This window comes from Bufo bufo, chromosome 5 (assembly GCF_905171765.1).
Source record: "Bufo bufo chromosome 5, aBufBuf1.1, whole genome shotgun sequence".
NCBI classification, from domain to species: Eukaryota; Metazoa; Chordata; class Amphibia; order Anura; family Bufonidae; genus Bufo; species Bufo bufo.
Window position 1 is genome coordinate 491,472,463 of NC_053393.1, and position 22,033 is coordinate 491,494,495.

At 41.0% G+C, this 22,033-nt stretch overlaps 1 protein-coding gene across 2 annotated transcripts in view; it reads left to right on the forward strand.

The window, feature by feature from the left end:
• Positions 1-15,019, forward strand: part of JCAD (junctional cadherin 5 associated) — a 140,778-nt gene extending 125,759 nt beyond the window's left edge. For both annotated transcript variants that reach the window (XM_040434240.1, XM_040434241.1), the window contains 2 exons: positions 7,084-10,538; positions 12,254-15,019. In XM_040434240.1, coding sequence (XP_040290174.1) covers positions 7,084-10,538; positions 12,254-12,288 — 3,490 coding nt within the window. In that variant the 3' untranslated portion in view covers positions 12,289-15,019. The remainder of the gene's footprint in view (positions 1-7,083; positions 10,539-12,253) is intronic.
• The last annotated feature ends 7,014 nt before the right edge of the window (positions 15,020-22,033 follow it).

Here is a 22,033-nt window from a genome sequence, read left to right on the forward strand (position 1 = left end):
GGCAAAGCATCTAACCACTAGACCATAGGAAACACCTTGCTGCTGACTGAAAAAATTTGAGACTTCTACTGTTATAGCTGGCTAAGTGTACATCTATACACATGACAGCTGCTCATTTATAGAGATATAGCAGAGCTGAGTGTGCTGGGACAGCTGTCATATAGAGATATAGCAGTGCTGGGTGTGTTGGGGCAGCTGTCATGTGTATAGCTGTACACTTAGCCAGCTATAACAGTAGAAGTCTCATTTTTTTTCAGTCAGTTGTAATGCAGCCTTTATGGTTGTGAGGGTTAATGCTTTGCCTCTGATACACTCAGACTTTGGAGGTTGTGGGTTCGAATCCCAGACACATCAGAAGACTTTAGGAGACAGAAAGATTAGATCATATTAGCGAGGGAGCCTGGTCAGCTGCTGTGAAGGGGCCCTGATCAGTAAAACATCGATAGAACTTGAAAATAAACTGTCACACACGCTGCCGACGCCGGGCCCCGAAGCAGCTGCTTCCCCGGTAGTTACGCCACTGCTATGTTTCTATGTGTGCAGCATTGCCTGAGACTGCCATGCTTTCTTTCCGCTTGGGGTCCAGGTACCTGCTTCTTTGCTGGTTCCCGTTTGTCTTGTTGTCTGTTCCATGTCCTGTGTTTGCTTGGGTTCCAGTTCTGTTGTCTGTTCCACTGGTGGTTTCACCAGCCTGGTTCTCTGCAGGTAGGAGCCAAGTGTACCGGGACCTTCTTGGAGGTGCGACCAGTGAGCCCTCGGCCCAGTTCATCCCCATCACCAGTGGCTCTGTGAAGAAGGGCTCACTGGCTCTCTGCCCACTTGGTTCTGTGGTAGTGCTACCATTATTGCTTAAAGTTAGCTCAGCGGTCCGTGCCGGCGCTGCTGCCCCTAACCGCGGGCAAGAGTGCCGGGCTCCCTCTTTTTCCTCCTGCCACCATGCTGACAAGCGCGGGCAGCAGATAGCTTAACTATGGTATCTGTGTTCCATGCCAGAGTTTCCTTCCTGCTGAAGACTTGCACTGTTTGAGCTTGCGTGGGTGTGTCTCTTTTCACCTATGAGGCAACACATACACACCCTCTGCCTCATCAGCCTATGGCTGGATTGCAGCAGGAATTTAAAGGCACTTCCTACTACAGGACGATGCCTGAGCAACCTCATGTTTTTAGCTTGTCTATCTCCAAGTGCTTACTGACTTGAATTGATTGCCATGTGTCCAGACCTGGAACCTGAACCTCCTGGCCACGCAAGTCCCCTCGGTGCTTGCACTGAGTACTCTAACCCCCTGGTCAGCTGCCACTGACTCGGGGACTACTCTGGAGTAGACCGTAGCAACTACCCTATGTCCCAAGCCTATCCTCACCATCAGAGTCTCTAGTGAAGACCAGGTACTGGCTTAGTTATACCCCTCCAGAGTATACCCAGTCAGTGGCGCAGTGGGTCCACACCCACTTGCATAACACTTTGCCTGCTGTACTGTCATGTTCTTTTATTACATGTGTAATAAAGTACCCTGTTGGTCCCTGGTCTGTATCTGCCTGTTTCCTGTTTGCAAGATGTCTCGGAGGTTTGCCCTTGGGCCTTCGGAACATGACAGTGTGCCAGAACAAAAAATGCTCCTTTACAATGTATGCTAAATAGAAAAATGCCCCCTTATGTGACAGTACAAAAATTGCTCCCTTAAAATGTGTGTCAGTACAAAAAACTACCCCTTTTAGCCCCCCAGTACAACGGATGTCCTCACAGTGGTCCCCTTATAATGTGTGCCAGTACAAAAATGCTCCTTTTTACAGCCACTTTATCCTCATAGTGCTTTCTCCAGTTACAAAATAATGACCCCAGCCCCATTGTGTCCCAACACCATGCTGCCAAATAAAAATAATAAACTGGAATACTTACCTCCATTCTGCTGTCAGTGATGCATTGCACCTCTTCTAGTCTGTGCCCTGAGCTGTATGCAGCCCAGTTCAGGCAGTGCGATAATGGTGACAACGCCCTCTGATAGGCTACAGGACTAGGACTAAAGCCTATTAGAGAAAACGGTGGGACAGGGAAACATCACTCTCGTGCCCTGTCGCAGCCTTTAACTGTATTGCTGTCCTGAGTACAGCGATGCAGTTCAATATGTAGAGATTAACATTTCCACAATGAAAGCGCTCATTGCCCATGGCCCTTCTGCTGCCCCATTTTGCCCCTAACTGGTGCTGCCTCATTGGTGGTGCACCCCTGGTCTGGCCCCCTTCTTCTGTGGGCCTCATAGCAGCTGTGTGGTCCCATTAGAGGTACGCCACTGACTCTACCTCTTAATAAAAAATGTTTCCAGTACAACCTGTATAAGATCCTATTTACAGGACCATATCCGTTTAGCAGTCTGCAGATCTGCAAAATATGGATGTGGTTGGTGTTGCATTTTTTGCGGAGCTATTGGCTTCCATGGGTATGCGGTCCGGAGATAGTTTCTCACAATACAAACTTATCCCCTATCCTCAGGATATCTGATTGGTGGGGGCCGGACTGCTAAGATCACCACTGATCATGAGAACAGGATCCTGTGTCCTATTATAAATGAAGTGGCAGGTCGAGCGTGTGCTTTGCCACTTTATTCACGCTCTATGAGATTGCTGGATATAGCCGAGTACAATTCTCAACTATTTCCAGAAGTCCCATAGTGAATGGAGCAGAATCAAACATGATTGACCTATCATTCCATTTCTTTTGGGACTCAGGATGCCTATTCCTATGATCATGGGGATACCAGCAGTCCCCACCAATCAGATACTTATCCCTTATCCTGTATATAGGGGATAATCTATAAACTGAGCTGTAAAACCAAGAGAGGCCATAACTATCTGATCAACAGGGTTCTGACACCCTGCACACCCATCCCATTGACTATGAAGATTCTCAAAGAGGCTCAGACACACCACTACTTAATATACACTGACTTCATTATTAACTGCAAGTTCTAAAATGTACAGTAGATGTTCTCATTAGAAGTCAGGGCACTAGTCTTAAATGTCGCCTTTTTGATGATGGACTTCAGCATTCAGGAGAGGAAAAACCTCCAGTGGAGGAAATCTCTAGGAAACCATGGCTGAAAGACTGCCCTTCCCCTGGGCGGTGGATAAAAAAGATGGCACATGACAAGTACAGTTGATTTTTCCATGAATCGATGGTGAATGTCAAGTGCAGAGACCAAGCCTGTAATCTGACATTTGATGCAGCAGAAAACTCACTTCTATGGAGAAAACGTCTTACTGCAGAAAGATCAGTTAATGTCAAGTCCATGGGTTATTGGAGATACCAAGCCTGGAACCTGCCTTTGATGCAGCAGAAAACTCACTTCTTCAGCTAGTATGTCTGGATGCAGAAAGTCTGATGGGTGAGTGCAGAGACCAAGCCCGGAATCTGCCTCTTACTGAAGCTCAGCTCATTTGATCATGAAATGATGGCCACCTTGTCGTTGACTTGTGGTAGAGTCATCTCTATTTGTATCCCATTTTTATTGCAGGCACACAGCGAGACCACCGCTCTGGTAGAGCAATCTGCAGATGTGAAAAATATAACTAGTTACGACATGTTCCGAGATACCAGTTGGAACTGAAGTCGAGTTCAGTTTCAACTTTTAAAGTGGTTCTTCACTTTAAAAATTAATTATCTAAGTTATTCAACTAAGTCACATGCAACTTCACGAATAACTAACTTCGGTTCATCGGAGCCTATACATTTTAATACTGTATGGAGACAGATCTCCATATTAAAACAAAGTTTTGAATGACGTGAATTTGGATGTAACATTCGAAGTTCGCTTCGCTCATCTCTAATTCCTATCATCTGATAGTCTGACTCATGTTCCAGGGACACAACTGCCTGATAATCAGGTCTGTAGGACTGAGTTAAAATAATAAATTAGGATACCCCTCTCATTATAGGTAGAACTCTAAACACAGCAAAGTTATAGGGCCCAGAAGCTAAAGGGCCAATGCTTGTGGGGTATGATTTTCCAGAACCTTTGGTGGTTGTACTTATTACACATACATATATTATCACAGAAGACATTTTTACAATCAGTACATTAAGATAATCAAACTTAGAAAAGTCAACGGTTACTTATCAATGCCAATAAATCTGTGGGTTCTAGACCAGTACCATAGGTCAGTGTTGGTAATCCAGGGTTGGGAAGAGAATGGAGTTTTGGCGATGTAGAGGATCCAGGTCTCTTTCGGTAATGTCAGGTTTCAGGTCAGGGCGATCTCTTGGCCCATCATAGACTCGACATGTCATGAAAAACAGGGAGTCGCAAATTGACCTTTTTAGGAAAGCCTTTGATCCTGCCATTCTGCAGGCGGGATATTAGATAGTCTCTTATCATGTTGTTCTGGAAGATCGCACTGGGTTCCCCGTCACCTGCCAGAAATTCAAAGGCAAATGCTATGGTGAACAACCCACAATCATAGATGTTTCTCTGCTGATCTACGTTGAGAGATTTTAGATGTTTCAGGGGCTAACAGACCACTACACTGTAGATGTTGACAAATAGATAGGGGCAAATTGCTGGTCTCAATTCTGTTTTTTTGTTTTTTCAATTTTCAAATATTTTTAATCATACACATTCTCCATAGCAAGCCAATATTCCAAACGTAAGGTAAATTACAGCATTCCATCATATAACAAAAACAAGTGTCTGCCAGAGTAGTATTCCTATGTACGCTTGAACTCCGTACTCAGTACTGTGTAATACTATACCCCCTATCCCCACCTTCCATATAAGAAAACCTCCCTGACCTCCCCTGTCCGGCCCTCCCCCCTCCCTCCTCCCTTCCATTCCCGCCCCTTACCATCCCTCCCATCCGTCCCCACCTCTCCTAAGTTGCACCCCCACGTAGCACTCTTTATATTAAGTCCTCATATTCTCGAGACTCCTGAAACTGTATCCACCTCTCCCATGTGGTTAAGTAGGCCTCCTGTGTATTCTGACAGTATGCTGTTAAGTTTTCCATATACATAAACTCATTAACCTTTTGTATCCATTGCTTACTTGTAGGTGCATTTTTTTGTTTCCATAACTGTGGTATACATGCCCGTGCCGCTATTATCAAAAAGCGTAGTAAGGAGCGTTTGTACACCTTCGCTGGAATATCGCTATGTTGCAATAAAAATAATACTGAGTTAGGCTGGTCTCAATTCTGTCAGTCATTTGGATGTCGCCATTTTTGTCGCCAGTGCACCCTGTCCTCGTAGTAGTGGATTACGTCTTTTACGGCTGCAGGCCTTTTTTAGTCCACTGTACCCTGGAAAGAAAATATCAGCGGTGGGCTGCAGGCCATCAAAGTCCCCAAACTGCAGAAGCTACTGGGCCTTGTTAATAATGTCATCATCCAGCATGCCTTTCTGCCCGCCACCCTGCAAAATGGATACATTCTCTGGAGAAAGGTTGTTCAGTGCTTTCCAGGCATAGGCCATCTCCACTAGCGGTGTTCCCAACCCTGGGCTTCCTACATCTTTTGTAGATGGAATGGAAGTGTTTTCTGCTGCAGCTCTTTTGTCCCGGGCTGTCATGCAGGTTGGTGCTTTCCTTTTAAGACTGGCTTTGGGAGTCTCACCAGCTGCCTTCACAAGGTCTTCAGCAGGCTCAGCCATTTTCTTATCAAATGTTTTAAAGGCCTATTCCTATCTCAGACAATGGGGGCATATTGTTAGGATATGCCTCCATTGTCTGAAAGGTGCGGGTCCCAGAGGGACCTATCTCTATAACGAAGCCTAACACGAGGCCGGGAAAGTGGTGGCCGGCGGCGCTGGGTCCAGCCACCACCAAGCCTGGACATTGACTGTCCTCCCCTAGAAATAGATGGAAACTGTAAACTGTAAAATTAGCCCTTTGAAACCTATAGATACTGTACTATTTTTCAACCGTAACTGTAGGTACATCAATAAGAAAAGCATCTAAAAATTCTACAAATATTTTACTGAACAAATACAGTTCCGATATTAAAAACCGTACAGAAAAAATAAAAAAAGAACACTGTTGGAGTGAATTATGCCAAATTTATTAAAAGCTGCATGCCTCTACATAAATTTAGTGCATGCTCAGTATGGCCGAGCATGTATGTGTTCTCAGTGAGGAGAAAAAAATAAGCTGCTGCTAGATACCTTTGTCAGGGGCTAATCTCACATAATAACAAAGCATTACAAATGTTTAAATTCCACATGCCAAATTATTCACCCCCTCCCCCAAAAAAGACAAGGGGACAGCACATCCCTACACATAAGATTGTTGGCAAGTCCCACCAAAATCATTTGATTGTGCTCGTATGTTTATGGGCACCTTAAGTTCTAATCAAATGCAAAGAGAGAAAATGCTTTAGATTTCTTTACATTTGATGAGTTTATTTGCTACCTTCTGCTTGGAAGCTTTTTTTAAAGTATTTTCTGGTATTTAGATATTGATAGCATCTCCTCAGTATAGATCATCAATAACAATTTGAAAAGGGTATGACATCCAACATGCCAACCAATCCACTGTTTCTAGCAGCCGCCCGCATCAGTAACTGTACAGTGGACAGAACCAGGAGCACAAGGTTCCGTCCACTGTGTAGTGACCATGCCTGGAACTTTAGCTGAACTACAGAGGAATCTACACACTGGATGGAGCCTTCCATCCACCGTATAGTTACAGGAGAGACATCAAACACATTTGGCATTACTACTGATGCTACCAGTTGTGCTGGTTGGAATCCATGGGATCAGTTTTGTCATCAGTTTCTCTCTAGAATTTCATACCACACTGAAGGGATCATGATGGAGGGGCTGCAGAAATGTGAGGTAGGACTGAGTAGTTCTGTGTTTGATGTCAACAAATGGGGTCATTTATAGAACTGGTGTAAAGTAGAACTGGTTTAGTTGTCCATAGCAACCAGTCAGATTCCACCTTTCATTTTTGACAGCTCCTTTGGAAAATTAAAGGTGGAATATGATTGGTTGCTATGGGCAACTAAGCTAGTTCTACTATACACCAATTTAATAAATGACTCCAAAAGTGTTCACCTATGTTTCTTGCTTCATTGATTTTTTTTTTTCTGTTTTAGGGCTCCTGAAAGGCTTCAAACTGAAAAGCCATGCTGGGCAAGGTCAGATAAAGATATACAGTACTGGAGAGGCCAGGATTTCAGTGTTTTTGTAAACCATGTCGGCAATAGACCAACTGGTGAAAATTTTGCATCATCCACAGATATTGAAGGAAAGAGGAAATGTAATTTTATAGATAAAAACAGCAAGGAATTTCACAATACAGCAGCTGAAAATGTGGATAAAGTTAAGCAAAAAATAAGAGTAAGTCCAAAATCATCAGACAGCCAAATGTCAGATGGCAGTTGCGAACAGCTAGAATTCATCCCCTCGATTCTCGAAGATGGATCATTCTTAGGTCCAAGTAAACAGAAATCTCAGTTGATGCCAAAATTTTCGCCTGAAGTTCCATGTCAAATGGCTATATCTTCAACTACGGGTGATAGTTCTTTTGTAAAAGAAAATAAAATACCCTCACAGGATAAATATGTTGGCCAAAAGGACTTTAAAAGTGTGTTCTTAAATTCAAAATATAGTCGACCTTCAAAGCCACCCTCATATGAACTTCACCAGCAAACGTGGGGAGCTGTGGATGTAACTGAAACACAGGAAAACCAACAAAAAGAGGAACACAATTCATCTCCTAAAGTGTTAGAGGCCCCCCAGGAATCCTGCTTTCATGACTCAGGCATGGAACCCCCTCATTATATACCTCCCCCATCATATAAGTCCCCACCTCTCCTACATGCAGCTTATCAACCTTTTAAAAAAGTGCCTCGCTCAAGTGATTGCATACGCCAAAATATTTCGGTAGAGAAAACTAGCACAAGTGACAAAAAGCCAACCTGTTGTCTTGGGAATAATGCTCCATTCACTAAACCTTCCACCCACAGACATTCTGAACATTGTAAACACTCTGTGCAATATATCTCTTTTAATGATCCACGTATAAAACATATAGCAGGTGCCCAGGAGGCAGAAAAACAAAATCACAGTAAAAAACACAATGACCATTTTAGACTTGAGCAAAGTGGTAAAGAAAGTAATTTTCGGAAGCGAGAACATGACAGTGCCTTTATCAATCCTAGAAATGCAGGCCATCATTTTGTAAAAAGAGAGGGTATAAAACACAAGCAATGGTTGCACATCTCCATCCCCGATCAAATGTGCTATCCTCTCCCGGAAAATAGAGATGGAGCTACTGCTTGCAGTTTACCGGAAGACAGTGAGCCTACTCACAAACTGTCTCTGAAAAAGACCCATTCTGACAGCGCTTGTGAAACTGTGACAAAAGTTAAAAAGTTTGAGCCCGAATCATTTGTTTTTAGCAAAAAAAGTTCAAAGAGAAAACTGAATGAAACAATATTTTGCTTGGTCTCCATTCCTGTTAAAGCTGACTCTGCCACATCAGATATGTCTAAGAGCAACAACCGTATAGCAGACAATGTGGACAGGATGAACATGTTAAAACATAGCAACGGGGGTCTACATGAGCAAAGGCTTTTAAGTGCATCTTCCAGTGACTTAGAGCTGCAAACACTTACAGGAAGCATGAACAATAATACCGAGCTACTAAACCAAGCCCAGTCTAAAACAGAGGAAAATAAACAAGCAAATGACCTCAGATCTGGTGAGCAGAGGAAACACAAAGAACTGACATATTCTGGCTCCTGGCCAGGAGATCAGTACAAAGATCAACAAACTCAAACAGTTTTTACAGATATTCCGACTACCCCACTTTACAATGGTACAAAAGAAAGTGAACTCGAAAACAAATCCCAATTTGTTCCTACAGGTGCATTGGGAGATCCACGAAGACATCCAGAAAATGCCAGACCAAATATATTTGGTATAAAAGGTCAAGTTAGCTTTGCCCCGTCTACAAATAGCGCATTCTCCAGGACATCTTTTTTGTTGACACAGATACCTAGAACAGAGCCATGCCAAACGTTTGAACTGCCAAATGCAAGTACTGATGGAAAAGAAAAAAATGTCAAGTCTGAAAAGAATGAGTTTGAAGAAGACAATCCATGCAATAAAAAAGAGATTTTTGGACAGTTCCTTTTAAAACCTGTAAACCGACGACCATGGGATGCTATAAGTGAACTAGAAAGTATGAATAAAGAGTTTCAGGATCAAGATAGCTGTACTAATGCTAATAATGGAGAAAGGAACGTAGTGAAAGAGCAAAGTAGCGTGACAGAGCAAAGTAAGGTGACCCAGGTGGACTTTCCTTCAACGCGGACAGCATTAAGGAGAGAAATGTTGAGCAACAATAGGCATATTATAGAGGTTGAAGAAGTGCCAATGTTTGAGATTCTTCGGGATCAAAGTAAGTTAGATAATTGGTGCACAGAGAAGTTGACGTATCACAGTAGTGAGATTGGTGCTGAGTTATGCAAGTCTTCAAAGATTATTGAGGTGAAGAATAAGGCCGTTAAGTTGTTAGATGGATGTTTAACAGGAGAAACACAAGTTCTAGCAAAGAAAGCTGTAGACAAACTGGCTACAAACACTGGAGCAATGACTAAATCAGAACAGGAACAACCAGGGCAAACACATTCAAGTAAAATCCCCATCAATAAAAAACTGCTTTCCACAAATGCAGGCTTTAATCATTTTAAAGAAGACAAAACATGTTTTGACCGTACGTTTTTTGACATTGTGAAGGTCAGCTGCGCAAAATTTGGCCAACTAGGGGACAATGTGATCCGAAAGTTGTCAATAGCTGACAGAAATCATGGACATTCTGTTCCAGACCTAAGTAAGCAGTTCGTCAGCACAAGTAGCAATGGAGACTTTTATGAGGAGCACAATTATTTGGATATTCCTGAGAATGAGTCTCTACATGAGAGAGCTGCAAGAATTCTTGGAATTGATGTAGCAGAAGATTGCCTGGTGTCAAATGGGAGCTCTGAAACTCAAAGTCCCGAAAATGTGCTTCCTGGTCTACAACCAGACATGAGTACCAGAGAGAAAAAAATAAGTGAAATCTTTTTCCCTACAAAAGAGACGACAGGGGTATTCAAGAGCGTCCTACAGTTGCCTTTAGACAATGGGAAAGCTGCTGAGAAATTAAAAGATATTTATCAACATCAGGATCCACCTTTTTCATGTCAGTCTGTTTCAGAACACAGTGAGACAACCATTCCTAGCAGTGCTGAAAAAAGAGTAAGGAACCCATCCAAGAAAATTGAAACTTTACAGGGGAAGCTTGCCTCTACACCTGTTCGGACTGCTATAGATCGCCTTGCTCGAATGAAAGAGGTTGATTCTGTTTCACGAATGAGGCGGTTAAGTATTAAAAGCACAGATTCAGGTGATGAATTTGATGAAGAAAAACAGTTCCATGGCTTGCAAGATGGAAAAACAAGGAAATTTTCCACTGGCTCAATTTATAAAAGAGTGATATCCTTGGATGAGAGTCTACTCTTAATACCAAAAGGAAAAGAAAAGTTGGATCTATCCTGCACAGGTAACATGTTTTTTGAGTCAACTTCAAAATGTCCAGTGTAGACACGAAATGCATTTATCTATAATACCAATAGGTGTTGTTATTACAATCTGGTCCAGAACCCCTAAAATATTTATATATCAGGGAAACTAACAGTAAAATTAATTTTTTCACCAAGGAAGGCTTGTTTTCTGACCTACATTCGCCATACAAAATTTTAGGGCCTGCATAGAATGTTGTCATGTTTTGTCCTATACTTCAATATACTGTACATTCTGGATTAATAACCATATTTTGGTCAGTGTGGAGAATGGTTAAAAAGAGCATTTCTCACTTTGGAGGACCTACATTACACAGATAACCCATTGATTTGAATGAAAATTGTGTATTGCGTAATGTCACCTGTGGTGATGCTGCAGAAAAATGGAACATTTAACTGCTAGATTTACCCACACATTACAGCTGAGCATTACTTTGTGATATCCCTTATTTTTGAGGAGTATGGGCATATTATTACATCTCTGTAAATGCTCCTTGGTTCTTGTAGCTAAAGGAAGCATACTGGAAGACTCCTAGACATCTCCATATTGTTGAACGTGGGAAGAATAGTCAAGTCTTTAGTTTTACGTGCAACTATACAGTACTTTATCTATACAGATATTGTATTTATCAGATCTTTGGGAATAAGTAAGTAATAGATATAGATCCTTTACTGATGTAATTTTTGAATGGTTTACAGCAATGACCAAAAGGAGCCAGAGACTTTCTTGAAATCATGACTATGGCCTCGATCTTGGCTTCTTTTGATCTTTTATAAATTAGTTTGTACCAAAACATTAGAACCCCATATCCCAAATTCTTTTAGGCAAGAAAGTAGGCAGACAATAAAGTCTTCCCAGATACTCCTAAAGGACCTGAAGACCTGACTCAGGGTTTCTTTCATGGTGGTTCCTCATTTTAAAGGTAACATAGTAACCCTCATGAGGTAGAAGCCACTTTTCCTCATTTTAGGGGAAAAAATTCCCTCCCAACTCCAATTAGAATAACTCCCTGGATCAATGACCCTTCTCATAATTCTAGTAACTATATAGTAACTAGTAAACTGTAATATTATTACTAGGCTTGAGGGAATCAACCTTCGGATCATAGTTGATTCATTCAAATACTTCGATTTTAATGCTGTTTCCGTACAGCATTAAAAAGTATTGGCTCCGTGGGACTTTGCGCAAGACTTGGGTGAATTACTACTGTATTTATATCAGCATATTTAAAAACAATTTGAAATAGCTATTCGAACTGGGCTTTGTTACTGAGGTTACAGCCAGTACCAAAGCTCACTTCAGATTGCTATTTTAAATTGTTTTTAAATACACAGATATGAATACAGTAGTAATTCACCGAGGTCTCGTGTACAGTCTCGATCGTACGGAAACAGCATTAAAATTGAAGTATTTGAATAAATTGACTTCAGATCTAAAGATCTCCCCTCAGTCATCTTTTTTTTTTTACTAAATAACCCTAATTTTGATAATCTTTCTGGGCACTGTATGTACACCCATTCCATTTAAGTACAGTATCCTTTTGTCTATAAATGATCTTTTTGTCAAAGTTGACCGCTCACTAAGCTTTTCAGTTGTGTGTGTGTGTGCGGGGGGGGGGGGGGGGGGGGATCAAAACAGGTAAAAAATTTACCAATTGTTTTTATCTTCTTCAATCTAAATTTCTGTTTTTTACAGATGCCTATGACCCAGCAAGAGTGGAAAGAGTTTAACTTTGACAATTTGATACAGTGTCAGTGAATATGTACCGAAAGATCCAGATGGCTATTTTACCTTGTCTTCTCAACTGAAGTATTTTTATGGCATACCCACACTGCCGTTACTACTGCCAAGTGAATGGAGCTTGTCATCTGCACTGTACATAAGTAGAAGGATACATGGAATTTACTGGGAGAGTCTTTTTTGTAAAAAGCACACTAAAGAGATTTCTGGCCAACTCTTACCAATGAGGTCTGTAAACATAACTCATTTTTGACTTGCCCATTGTATGTCATGGTTCCAATGAATGTAGTATTGAACCCTGCATAGGTATGACGATGGAGGCTTGTAACAACCTGAATGTATCCACACCAACTACACCAACGCATTGCATGGACTAGGAGAGCCTGTTCCTTTCTTTTTTTACCTACTTGGATGCTTGTACTTTGCTGCATTTTTGACGGATGGCTAAACACGTAATGAATCCAACTCATCACACATCATTAAACCTCTTCACCGATGACAGCTCTGTGAAGAAAAAAAGAACTCTGTTTTCAAGAACCTATGTGTGTTTCATGAATGCAAAAACCCTTCTAAACAACAGCTCGGAAAGAGAATGAATATGTCTAATTGGATGTGTGTCTATTGTGTCGGAGAACCGCAAAATGTTTTGACTGTGGGGGAGGTTTTAAAGACCTATAGGAAAAAGAACTGGCTGCAATGTAGAGTGTGGATTTTCTTCTTCATAGAGATATCAGCCAACATCACGTTGACAGCTGATTTTTCCAAAGGTGGCAAGACTTGCTACTTGTAAAGATCAGTAAATTGATTTCAAATGGGGAGAGTTTGCCAAGAGTAATAAAGGAGTGGCAAAGGACCTGAAATGTCACGAAGGGTTTGATACCATCAAGAGAGCTAGTGAAATATTACACATCTCAAATCATAGACAGTTGTATGTCTAGATCTACAAGACTCAATGTTCCTTCCTTTGTAGCTCTTCTGGTTAATCTTATGTCATGGGGTAGCATTTAATGCAAAGTACATGTACAGTTTTTTTTTTCAAGATATATCACCTTACCTCTCGGCATAAAAAATGGAAGGGAAACAGCACTTATGATCGATATAATACCCTTAAAGTTTCGGTGTTGGCTTTTTTTTACATGCATTGAGTCTACATATACAATGGTTATTTCTAAATAATGAATAGAGGGCTAGCCCTGTGACTACTAGCACTCCATTCATATGACACAAGAGTAAGTCTCAAGTGGCTTCTAACATGCAGTCTGTTCCAAGATACGTTCAGAAATTCAACTTGACCCTTTATGGATGGAAGCATTTTATTGTGCCTGATACTTGTTTGTTCTGTTGTATATAAGGAAGAAGAGGTGAGCACTGTTGCGTCTTATATATTATATACTAGGCCATTACTTTGTGTATAAAATATATATAAGAACCATTGTCTATCATTCTAAGGGAAATCGCCATTTAAAAGCAATACTGTTACATTGAAAGCCGTACATTCATATACATGCATTCATGTTGTTGCCGACATGACTTTTGCAAATGGATATACCGCTACATGTTATACCTCCATTCGCGTTATCAGTGCCTGCTTCCTTCATTCATGATTTCTGCCTTATTCTGCCATTGTACTTTGCAAAGCACATGAAGCTATAGAATATATATTGACTGTGATATATTCTGCAAGAATCTCCATTACTTGGAAAAAGGTCTAGCTAACCTCTTGCTTTGTGGTTGCTGCAGAACATCATGTTCTAGCCTACAGAATCTGGTAGTTCTGCAGTAGATACATGGACAGTGGTTGCATTCCTCTGCACTAGAATGAATATATATGTGTGTATGTGTCTTGTCTCTAGTCATAGTTATAAAATGCTATTAGTTTAAGTGCCTATGTTTGCTACCACCTGGTCACATATGCAAGTAAGAAATAGACCATACATCCAAAGACATCTCCTTTGTCATTCCAAAGCTGTGCCATTGCATTTCATATTGACTAGCATTTTAATAACGCAAATGTGTCATTTTTGGTGGTACATGCCCTTTCTAAGATAAGACACATCAGCGCTCACCATTCTTGTTGTGTATATGTAGTGATAATCAAAAATACAATGAGTGAAGTAGTGATATTTCGATAATGCTGTCTACATCTCTCCTTGGTCATGCGCTTAATCAGACCTATATTGGGCTTAATGCAAGGTAAATGTCAACCTGAGAACATCTTCTACATCAGTCCTTGATTTCCATGGGGCAGAGATCAATATCTTGTTAAGTGCAGTAAATATATGTATTTCTAGAAAACGCACTAAACACTTCCATTTTCCAGTCTGGCCAGTAGTAACATACAAGGACTTCCCCCAATCATCAGTTTACCTCTAGTCTACGAGCCTCCTGCCAAAGTAATGTGATATAGTAAGGAAGATTTTGGTGGATTATTAATAGTTTTGGTCTTTTGACAGTTTTCAGTTGAAAGGGGTGCGGGGTGGTGTTTCCTAATCTGGTCCTTGTAGAACCCCAAAATGACAACTCTTGGTGATTTCCTTGATATTTCACAGGTAGATTTTAGTTTTATTAAGCTAACAATTTTCACATGTGTCTTCTCAATGGGAACTCCTAAAGAAATGGCCTGTTGGGTTTCTCTGGGGACTGTATTGGGAAACACTGCTCTAAATATAGAGACTGAGCCAAATGCTACATATTTGTTCAGTTTTCTCTCAGTTATCATTCTTTACACGTTTTTGTGTGACTTTTCTATTTAAGGAACAGATGATAATGGAGGGAGAACAGACCAAATAATGTCAGTGTTCATCTAGCCTTAGAAGTCCTCTCTTCTGGTAGCCTAGGGCAGGCTTTATTACTACTACCTTGAAACTCTTGATGTGAGATCATGGTACAGCTGCTCCTAGGCTTATTGGGATTTATGCCCAGCTAGGAGCTCCACTTCCTACATGTATTCCTATATGGAAGAAGGAGGACAAAAGTTATATGTGTCCAAAATGGCCACACATGTCTGGCACAGGAATCAGGAGAAACATGCACAATATTAAAGAAACTGTAGTGGGGATCACTGTGAGGCCTCATTCACTCGATTATGATCAGTATTTTGCAACCACATTTTGTAAGCCAAAATAAGTAACATTTTTATGCTCCAGGTTTTGGCATACAAATACTAGAAATTGCAAGGGTGAATGAGGACTGATACTGCATGATCTGTATCCATTCATGGTGTGGAGCTTGCACCATTGAAGTGCAATTCTATAATTTTCCTTGGCTTAAGAGATTCATTGATCTTTCCTGAAACAAATTTGTTGTAATAGCCAAGGTGTTGTCGGTTATAGGAATTGAGGGGCATCCCTTGTGCAGGACCCTCATGTCTCTCTCTCTCTCTGGAGGACCCGGCCTGCCCCATGTGCTACATTGAGTTAACGTTTAATTTCCCCTGCTTTGGGCACTACAGTAAAACTGAGCACCCAGCAGTGGAACACCTTATGATCAGCTTATTGTTGATATAGACCATTCTAACAAAACAAACATTTTCCAAAGTGGATTTCACCTTTAAATGTGGTTAATATGTAGAATGATGAAGCTAAACGGTGCATAGTGGCTCAAATGTATTGGCGTCATTAGATAAATCTTTACAATACATACAAACAGGTCTAATCTTTTTCCGGTGATGAGAATGACGCAGCTTTTTATATGTTAGCAAAGTTACGGTATGTCTTTTTTTAAATAAAAGGATGTGAAATACTGTATGTACAGCACTAGTGCAATCTAAATGGAGTTGCCACTGAATATAATTGCATATGGATGCTACATGTATAGGGGTGTAAGCTACAAATATGTAACATTATCTCATGTCAAACAGCTCTTTATAGAGGGTTTTTATCATTTGGGAAATGTAATACCATTTAGAACATTTTAAGGAATACCAGGGTAAACATTATAGTACTGCGGACAGTCTTTCTTATGTAGGTTCAGCTGCTTATAGGAGGTAGCGAGATTGAGAGCCATGTTATCTCCCATATTTTTATTACACAGTTAACCCAGAAGGTTGTTTCTCCATCTCTTGTCTCCCCCGTGGTCAGTCACAAGTCATCCCTCTCACAATGCAGAGATATATTTGCATCTGTGCTTGTTGAGTGTAAAACGTCATCTGGTATCAATCACAGGGGCAGACCAAAGCTCATTCAGACGGCCATATGAATGAGTCCGAATTGCAGAATGGACGCGGACCGCATCCTTGGTTTCATTCTATGGCCCCGCAAAAAAGATAGAGCATGTCATATTCTTGTCCACAATTATAGTAACATAGTATATAAGGCCGAAAAAAGACATTTGTCCATCCAGCTCGGCCTGTTATCCTGCAAGTTGATCTAAAGGAAGGCAAAACACCCCTGTGAGGTAGAAGCCAATTTTCCTTCCCGACTCCAATCAGGCAATCAGAATAACTCCCTGGATCAACGACCCCTCTCTAGTAGCTATAGCCTGTAATATTATTACACTCCAGAAACACATCCAGGCCCCTCTTGAATTCCTTTATTGTACTCACCATCTCCACCTCCTCAGGCAGAGAGTTCCATAGTCTCACTGCTCTTACCGTAAAGAATCCTTTTCTATGTTTCCAGACGCAGAGGATGTCCCCTCGTCACAGTCACAGTCCTGGGGATACATAGATGATGGGAGAGATTTCTGTACTGACCCCTGATATATTTATACATAGTAATTAGATCGCCCCTCAGTCGTCTTTTTTCTAAGGTAAATAACCCTAATGCTGATAATCTTTCAGGGTACTGTAGTCCCTCCATTCCAGTTATTGCTTTAGTTGCCCTCCTCTGGACCCTCTCCAGCTCTGCTATGTCTGCCTTGTTCACAGGAGCCCAGAACTGTACACAGTACTCCATGTGTGGTCTGACTAATGATTTGTAAAGTAGTAGGAATATGTTCTCATCACGGGCATCTATGCCCCTTTTGATGCAACCCATTATCTTATTGGCCTTGGCAGCAGCTGCCTGACACTGTTTTTTACAGCTTAGTTTGCTGTTTATTAAAATTCCTAGGTCCTTTTCCATGTCAGTGTTACCGAGTGTTTTACCATTTAGTATGTATGGGTGACTTGCATTATTCCTTCCCATGTGCATAACCTTACATTTGTCAGTGTTAAACCTCATCTGCCACTTATCTGCCCAAGCCTCCAATCTATCCAGATCCCTCTGTAGCAGTATACTGTCCTCTTCAGTGTTAATTACTTTACACAGTTTAGTGTCATCTGCGAAAATTTATATTTTACTGTGCAAGCCTTCTACAAGATCATTAATAAATATATTGAAGAGAATAGGGCCCAATACTGACCCCTCAGGTACTCCACTAGTGACAGTGACCCAATCTGGGTGTGTACCGTTAATAACCACCCTCTGTTTTCTATCATTGAGCCAGTTACTTATCCACATACAGATGTTTTCTCCCAGTCCGAGCATTCTCATTTTATATACTAACCTTTTATGCGGTACAGTGTCAAATGCTTTGGAGAAGTCCAGATATACGACATCTATTGATTCGCCGCTGTCAAGTCTAGAACTTACCTCCTCATTGAAACTGATTAAATTAGTTGGACATGACCGATCCCTAATGAAGCCATGCTGATATGATGTTATTTGCTTATTTCCATTGAGATGCTCTAAGATAGCATCTCTTAGAAAACCTTCAAACAGTTTACCAACGACAGATGTTAAACTTACCGGCCTATAGTTTCCGGGCTCTGTTTTTGCACCCTTTTTGAATATTGGCACCACATTTGCTAGGCGCCAATCCTGTGGAACACTCCCTGTCAGTATAGAGTCCTTATCGAGTCCTTAGAATCAAGAATATGGACAAGAATAGGCATTTTCTATTATAGTTGCGGCAAATTGCGGTATGCACGCGGCTGGTATCTGATTTGCGAATCCGCAAAACACTACGGTCGTGTGAATGCGCCCTTATGTATAGCCTATACGGATTCAACTTCTTCTCTAAACTGTACCTGTACTTTAAAAAAAAACTTTGTCATAGTGACCTATCAAAGGTCTTGATTGGCAGGGGTTTGAGTACTGAAACCTCCACCAATCACTAAAATGAGGAGAAAAAGTGCTGTCTCTCTTCATTGCTGGAGACAGGCTCCTAAACGTTCTATTGAGCCCCTCTCCTGCAGTGAGGAGAGACAGCGCTCTGTTTGAGCATGCCCATCTCTGATTTAGCGATTAGTGGAGCTATCTCCAATCTCAGTCTCTGAGAACAGGTGTCAGCTGTATTACACACCTGACACCCATTGCGAATGCGGTGGGCTCAGCTTGTGAGCCTGCTCCATACATTCCTCACATACATCATTTCGAATTCGAGGTTAATTAATTGATTAATTGATTAACATTGGGAATCCAATGAATAATCGTTTGTGTTTTTGGGCAACCCTTTTAAGAATATCTTGGCATTAGTAACAGTGGTTCATTGGCAAACAGATGTACAGCAGCTATGTTGTCCTGTATCTAGGTCACTGGCTATACGCATAAATGTGCTGAAAAGTAAGTTTAAATATGTTATATGGTTTTAGCAAGTTAATTAGGTGATCACAGTGATGTAGCACCCAGGTAGAACTACTTGAAGGCTGCAGGCAAAAATTCAAATGTCATACATGACTTAAAGAAGCACGCTCACAAATTTTTTAATACTCTAGAGTCTAAACGGTTAGAAAGGTGCATGATGTAAATTGTAGTGGAGGCAACCTTCTTACCAGTGACTGTACTTGTGAGTTATAACCTCCCTTCTGATCCTCAGCTGTGTCATGTCACCAGCACTCTGCCTCTCCAACTGACACAGGACAGGGAGTCAGTTAATTCTCTATTCATTCCTATGAGACTGACATTGAGGCTCCTATAGGAATACATAGAGAAACTGACTTCCTGTCCACACATAAGATGCTGTGTTATTTGGAAAGAGTGCTGGTCACATGACACAGCTGAGAATCAGAAGGGAGGTTATAACTCACAAGTACAGTCACTGGTAAGAAGTTTATATCATATACCTCTCCAGCAGGTCAGAGATAAAAATGACTACTTTAAGGTGTGGCCTACATAATGGGTAGAGTCTAAGACACCAGACAGTGCATGTTTTCAGGCTCCTCTACAACTTGTATTAGTTCTCCAACCACCTGTAAGCTGTAGGCTCCATGTTTGCAGACTAAAATTCATATCAACAAATCAAGGAACCCCTTGAAATCCACTCGATTTTGACATGAGATACTGTTACAATTCAGGAACAGACCTATTTGTATGACAAGAATGACTCTAATCCACCTTCTTCCTATACTGTACACATTGTGAGATTGACAGAAGATTATGTTTGTCTATAAGCCAAGGGCGACTCCAGTCCCTGCAGGAATTCTCAGGCTCACAGGAATTATTGGGGCACCAGCATACTGGCCTGCAGGAGCTGCCTGTTTGTGGGGTGACAGCAGTGTGCTCCTGGGTGGCCGATAGAAGAGTCAGGCCGAGTTATCTGTCCTGAGCAGCAAATCAGTGAGAGTCCATGTAACATCACCAGTTCTCTTGCTGCAATAGTCTAATTTTTTGGTTTCTACCTTGTTGGTAGATCTAGTAATGATTAACGTGACAATATTTGTCTTCTATGGTGTACACTACACTGAAACAAATGTTTTGTGTTAGTTTGTGTAAAGAGTTGGAGGGGATCCGTTTCCGTTGCCGTCGTGGGCACCGCCCCTGCTTTAAAATTGTTGTAATCCATGAAGAATGGTGGTGAAACTATACAGGAATATGTCGTCGAGCATCTGCAAACCATTCCTAGGATGTATTTTAAGATTTAGCTGTTTCACTAACACCTGTTTTTGTTACAAATATTTTTTTACATAGAATATCTTATAAAGAATAATCTGACTTGTAATCATTAATAGACACTTTTACATTTAAATATGAGAACAAAACTGTGTATAAATGAGAACTTAAAGTTCACTCGTCACTTGAAATGGCAGAGATAGCAATTTTGATCTTGCATAACCATTCATCCAACAAATTATTGTAACTAGCAGTTGGTGCAGGGACTCGGTGGTTAAATGGGGTTTTCCCAGAGTCAAATTGATGACCCATCCTCAGGATTAGAGATGAGCGAATTATGGAAAACTTTGATTCGGCTACTTGGCCGAAATTTCCCCAAAAATTAGCTTTGTGACTAATTGGTAAGTATGATTGTTTTAGTTTTTTACATTATTTCAGGTTAAATCGATTTGCTACCACGAAGCACAAGGAAATTTGGCTTCGTGGCGAATCGAATTTATCCTGAAATTCAGATTCGCTCAACACTACTCAGGGTAGGTCATCAATGTCTGATTGATGGAGGTCTGACTGACAGCACCTCTGTCGATCAGCTGTTAGATGAGGCCACAGCGCTCCAGAGATTTCTGCGGTCTCTTCCAAGGACACCGCGTTCATCGGTCACATGACTCATTCAGGTGAATGGGCTTGGGATGCAGTACCAAGCACAGCCACTATCCAATGTATGGTGTTGTGCTTGGTAAGCTGCAAGGAGGCAGCAGTGGCCTCCTCAAACAGCTGGCAGTGTTGGAACCCCATTGATCTGATATTGATGACTTGTCCTGAGTGTAGGTCATCAATATTCTACTGTTGGAAAACCCCTTTGACACTGCTGCCATGTAGCACTGAAGCCCTGGGTTCAAATCTGACCAGATATCTGCATACAGTTCCTATGTTCTCCTGTGAAATTCAAAAATATCATTCTGAAACATTTCCAATGATTTTCCACCTAATGTATGATAAGTATGGAAATGATAGTGTGATAGACATAAAAGAAATACATACCCATCTCTGGGGTATAGCATACAAGAGGCCTGCTATATGAAGGCTGTCTCCAGTAAACATTGAGGCATCAATGATTTATTGGGTTCCTAGAGGCCCAACTCATGAATATTGGTTCCCACCATAAAATTACTATCTCTATTGTGCATGGGTGATTGGTGCACTTTAACCATTTCAGCTGAACTCAAATACCACTGATGTTTTGCACTTGACGTGACTTATTTTGTTTTCTATATTGTAGAAAGAAAAATCATTTGTATGGCAAATATGTCAGTGAAAAAAAAATGGAAAAAAAAAATTGCTCATTTAAAGTATCTATTGCTTTTTACAAAATATGGTCTATTTTTTTAATGTGTACACATGCCACAAGTTGCCAAATAAACAAATTGAATATTATATGTAATAAATCCAGTATATTTATTTTCTGTGTTTTTCAGTAGGATTCTTGTACTATATCATGATAAACTGTATTTTCAGGGCCCTCAATTCCAGCAGGAGTTTAAGCTCCTCTTGAGGAGGATACAACCCTGGTGGTTACCTTATCTCACTTCTTTTATACAGACACCCCGACTGCAGGATAATTCACTCAAGAAGTTGTCAAAGACCAGCATTCCACAAGCAGTTAGTGACCTCCGGCATTGCTCTCTTTCTTGGCTGGCTCCTTAGCCTTCCATTATGCAGGTTCCATTACACTTTATAGGTGGAGGGTCTGGTTCTGCTCAAGCTTATATTGCAAAACCTGCTGACAGGTAAATGAGGTCTGTTAAATGAGAAAGGAGAAAATAGGACACATGTGACACTTATGAAGCCTCTGTGTGGATAATACATTATCTCATAGGCAAGAATTTTCCATTGTAATAGGTCAAAGTTTAAAACTGAGCCATCT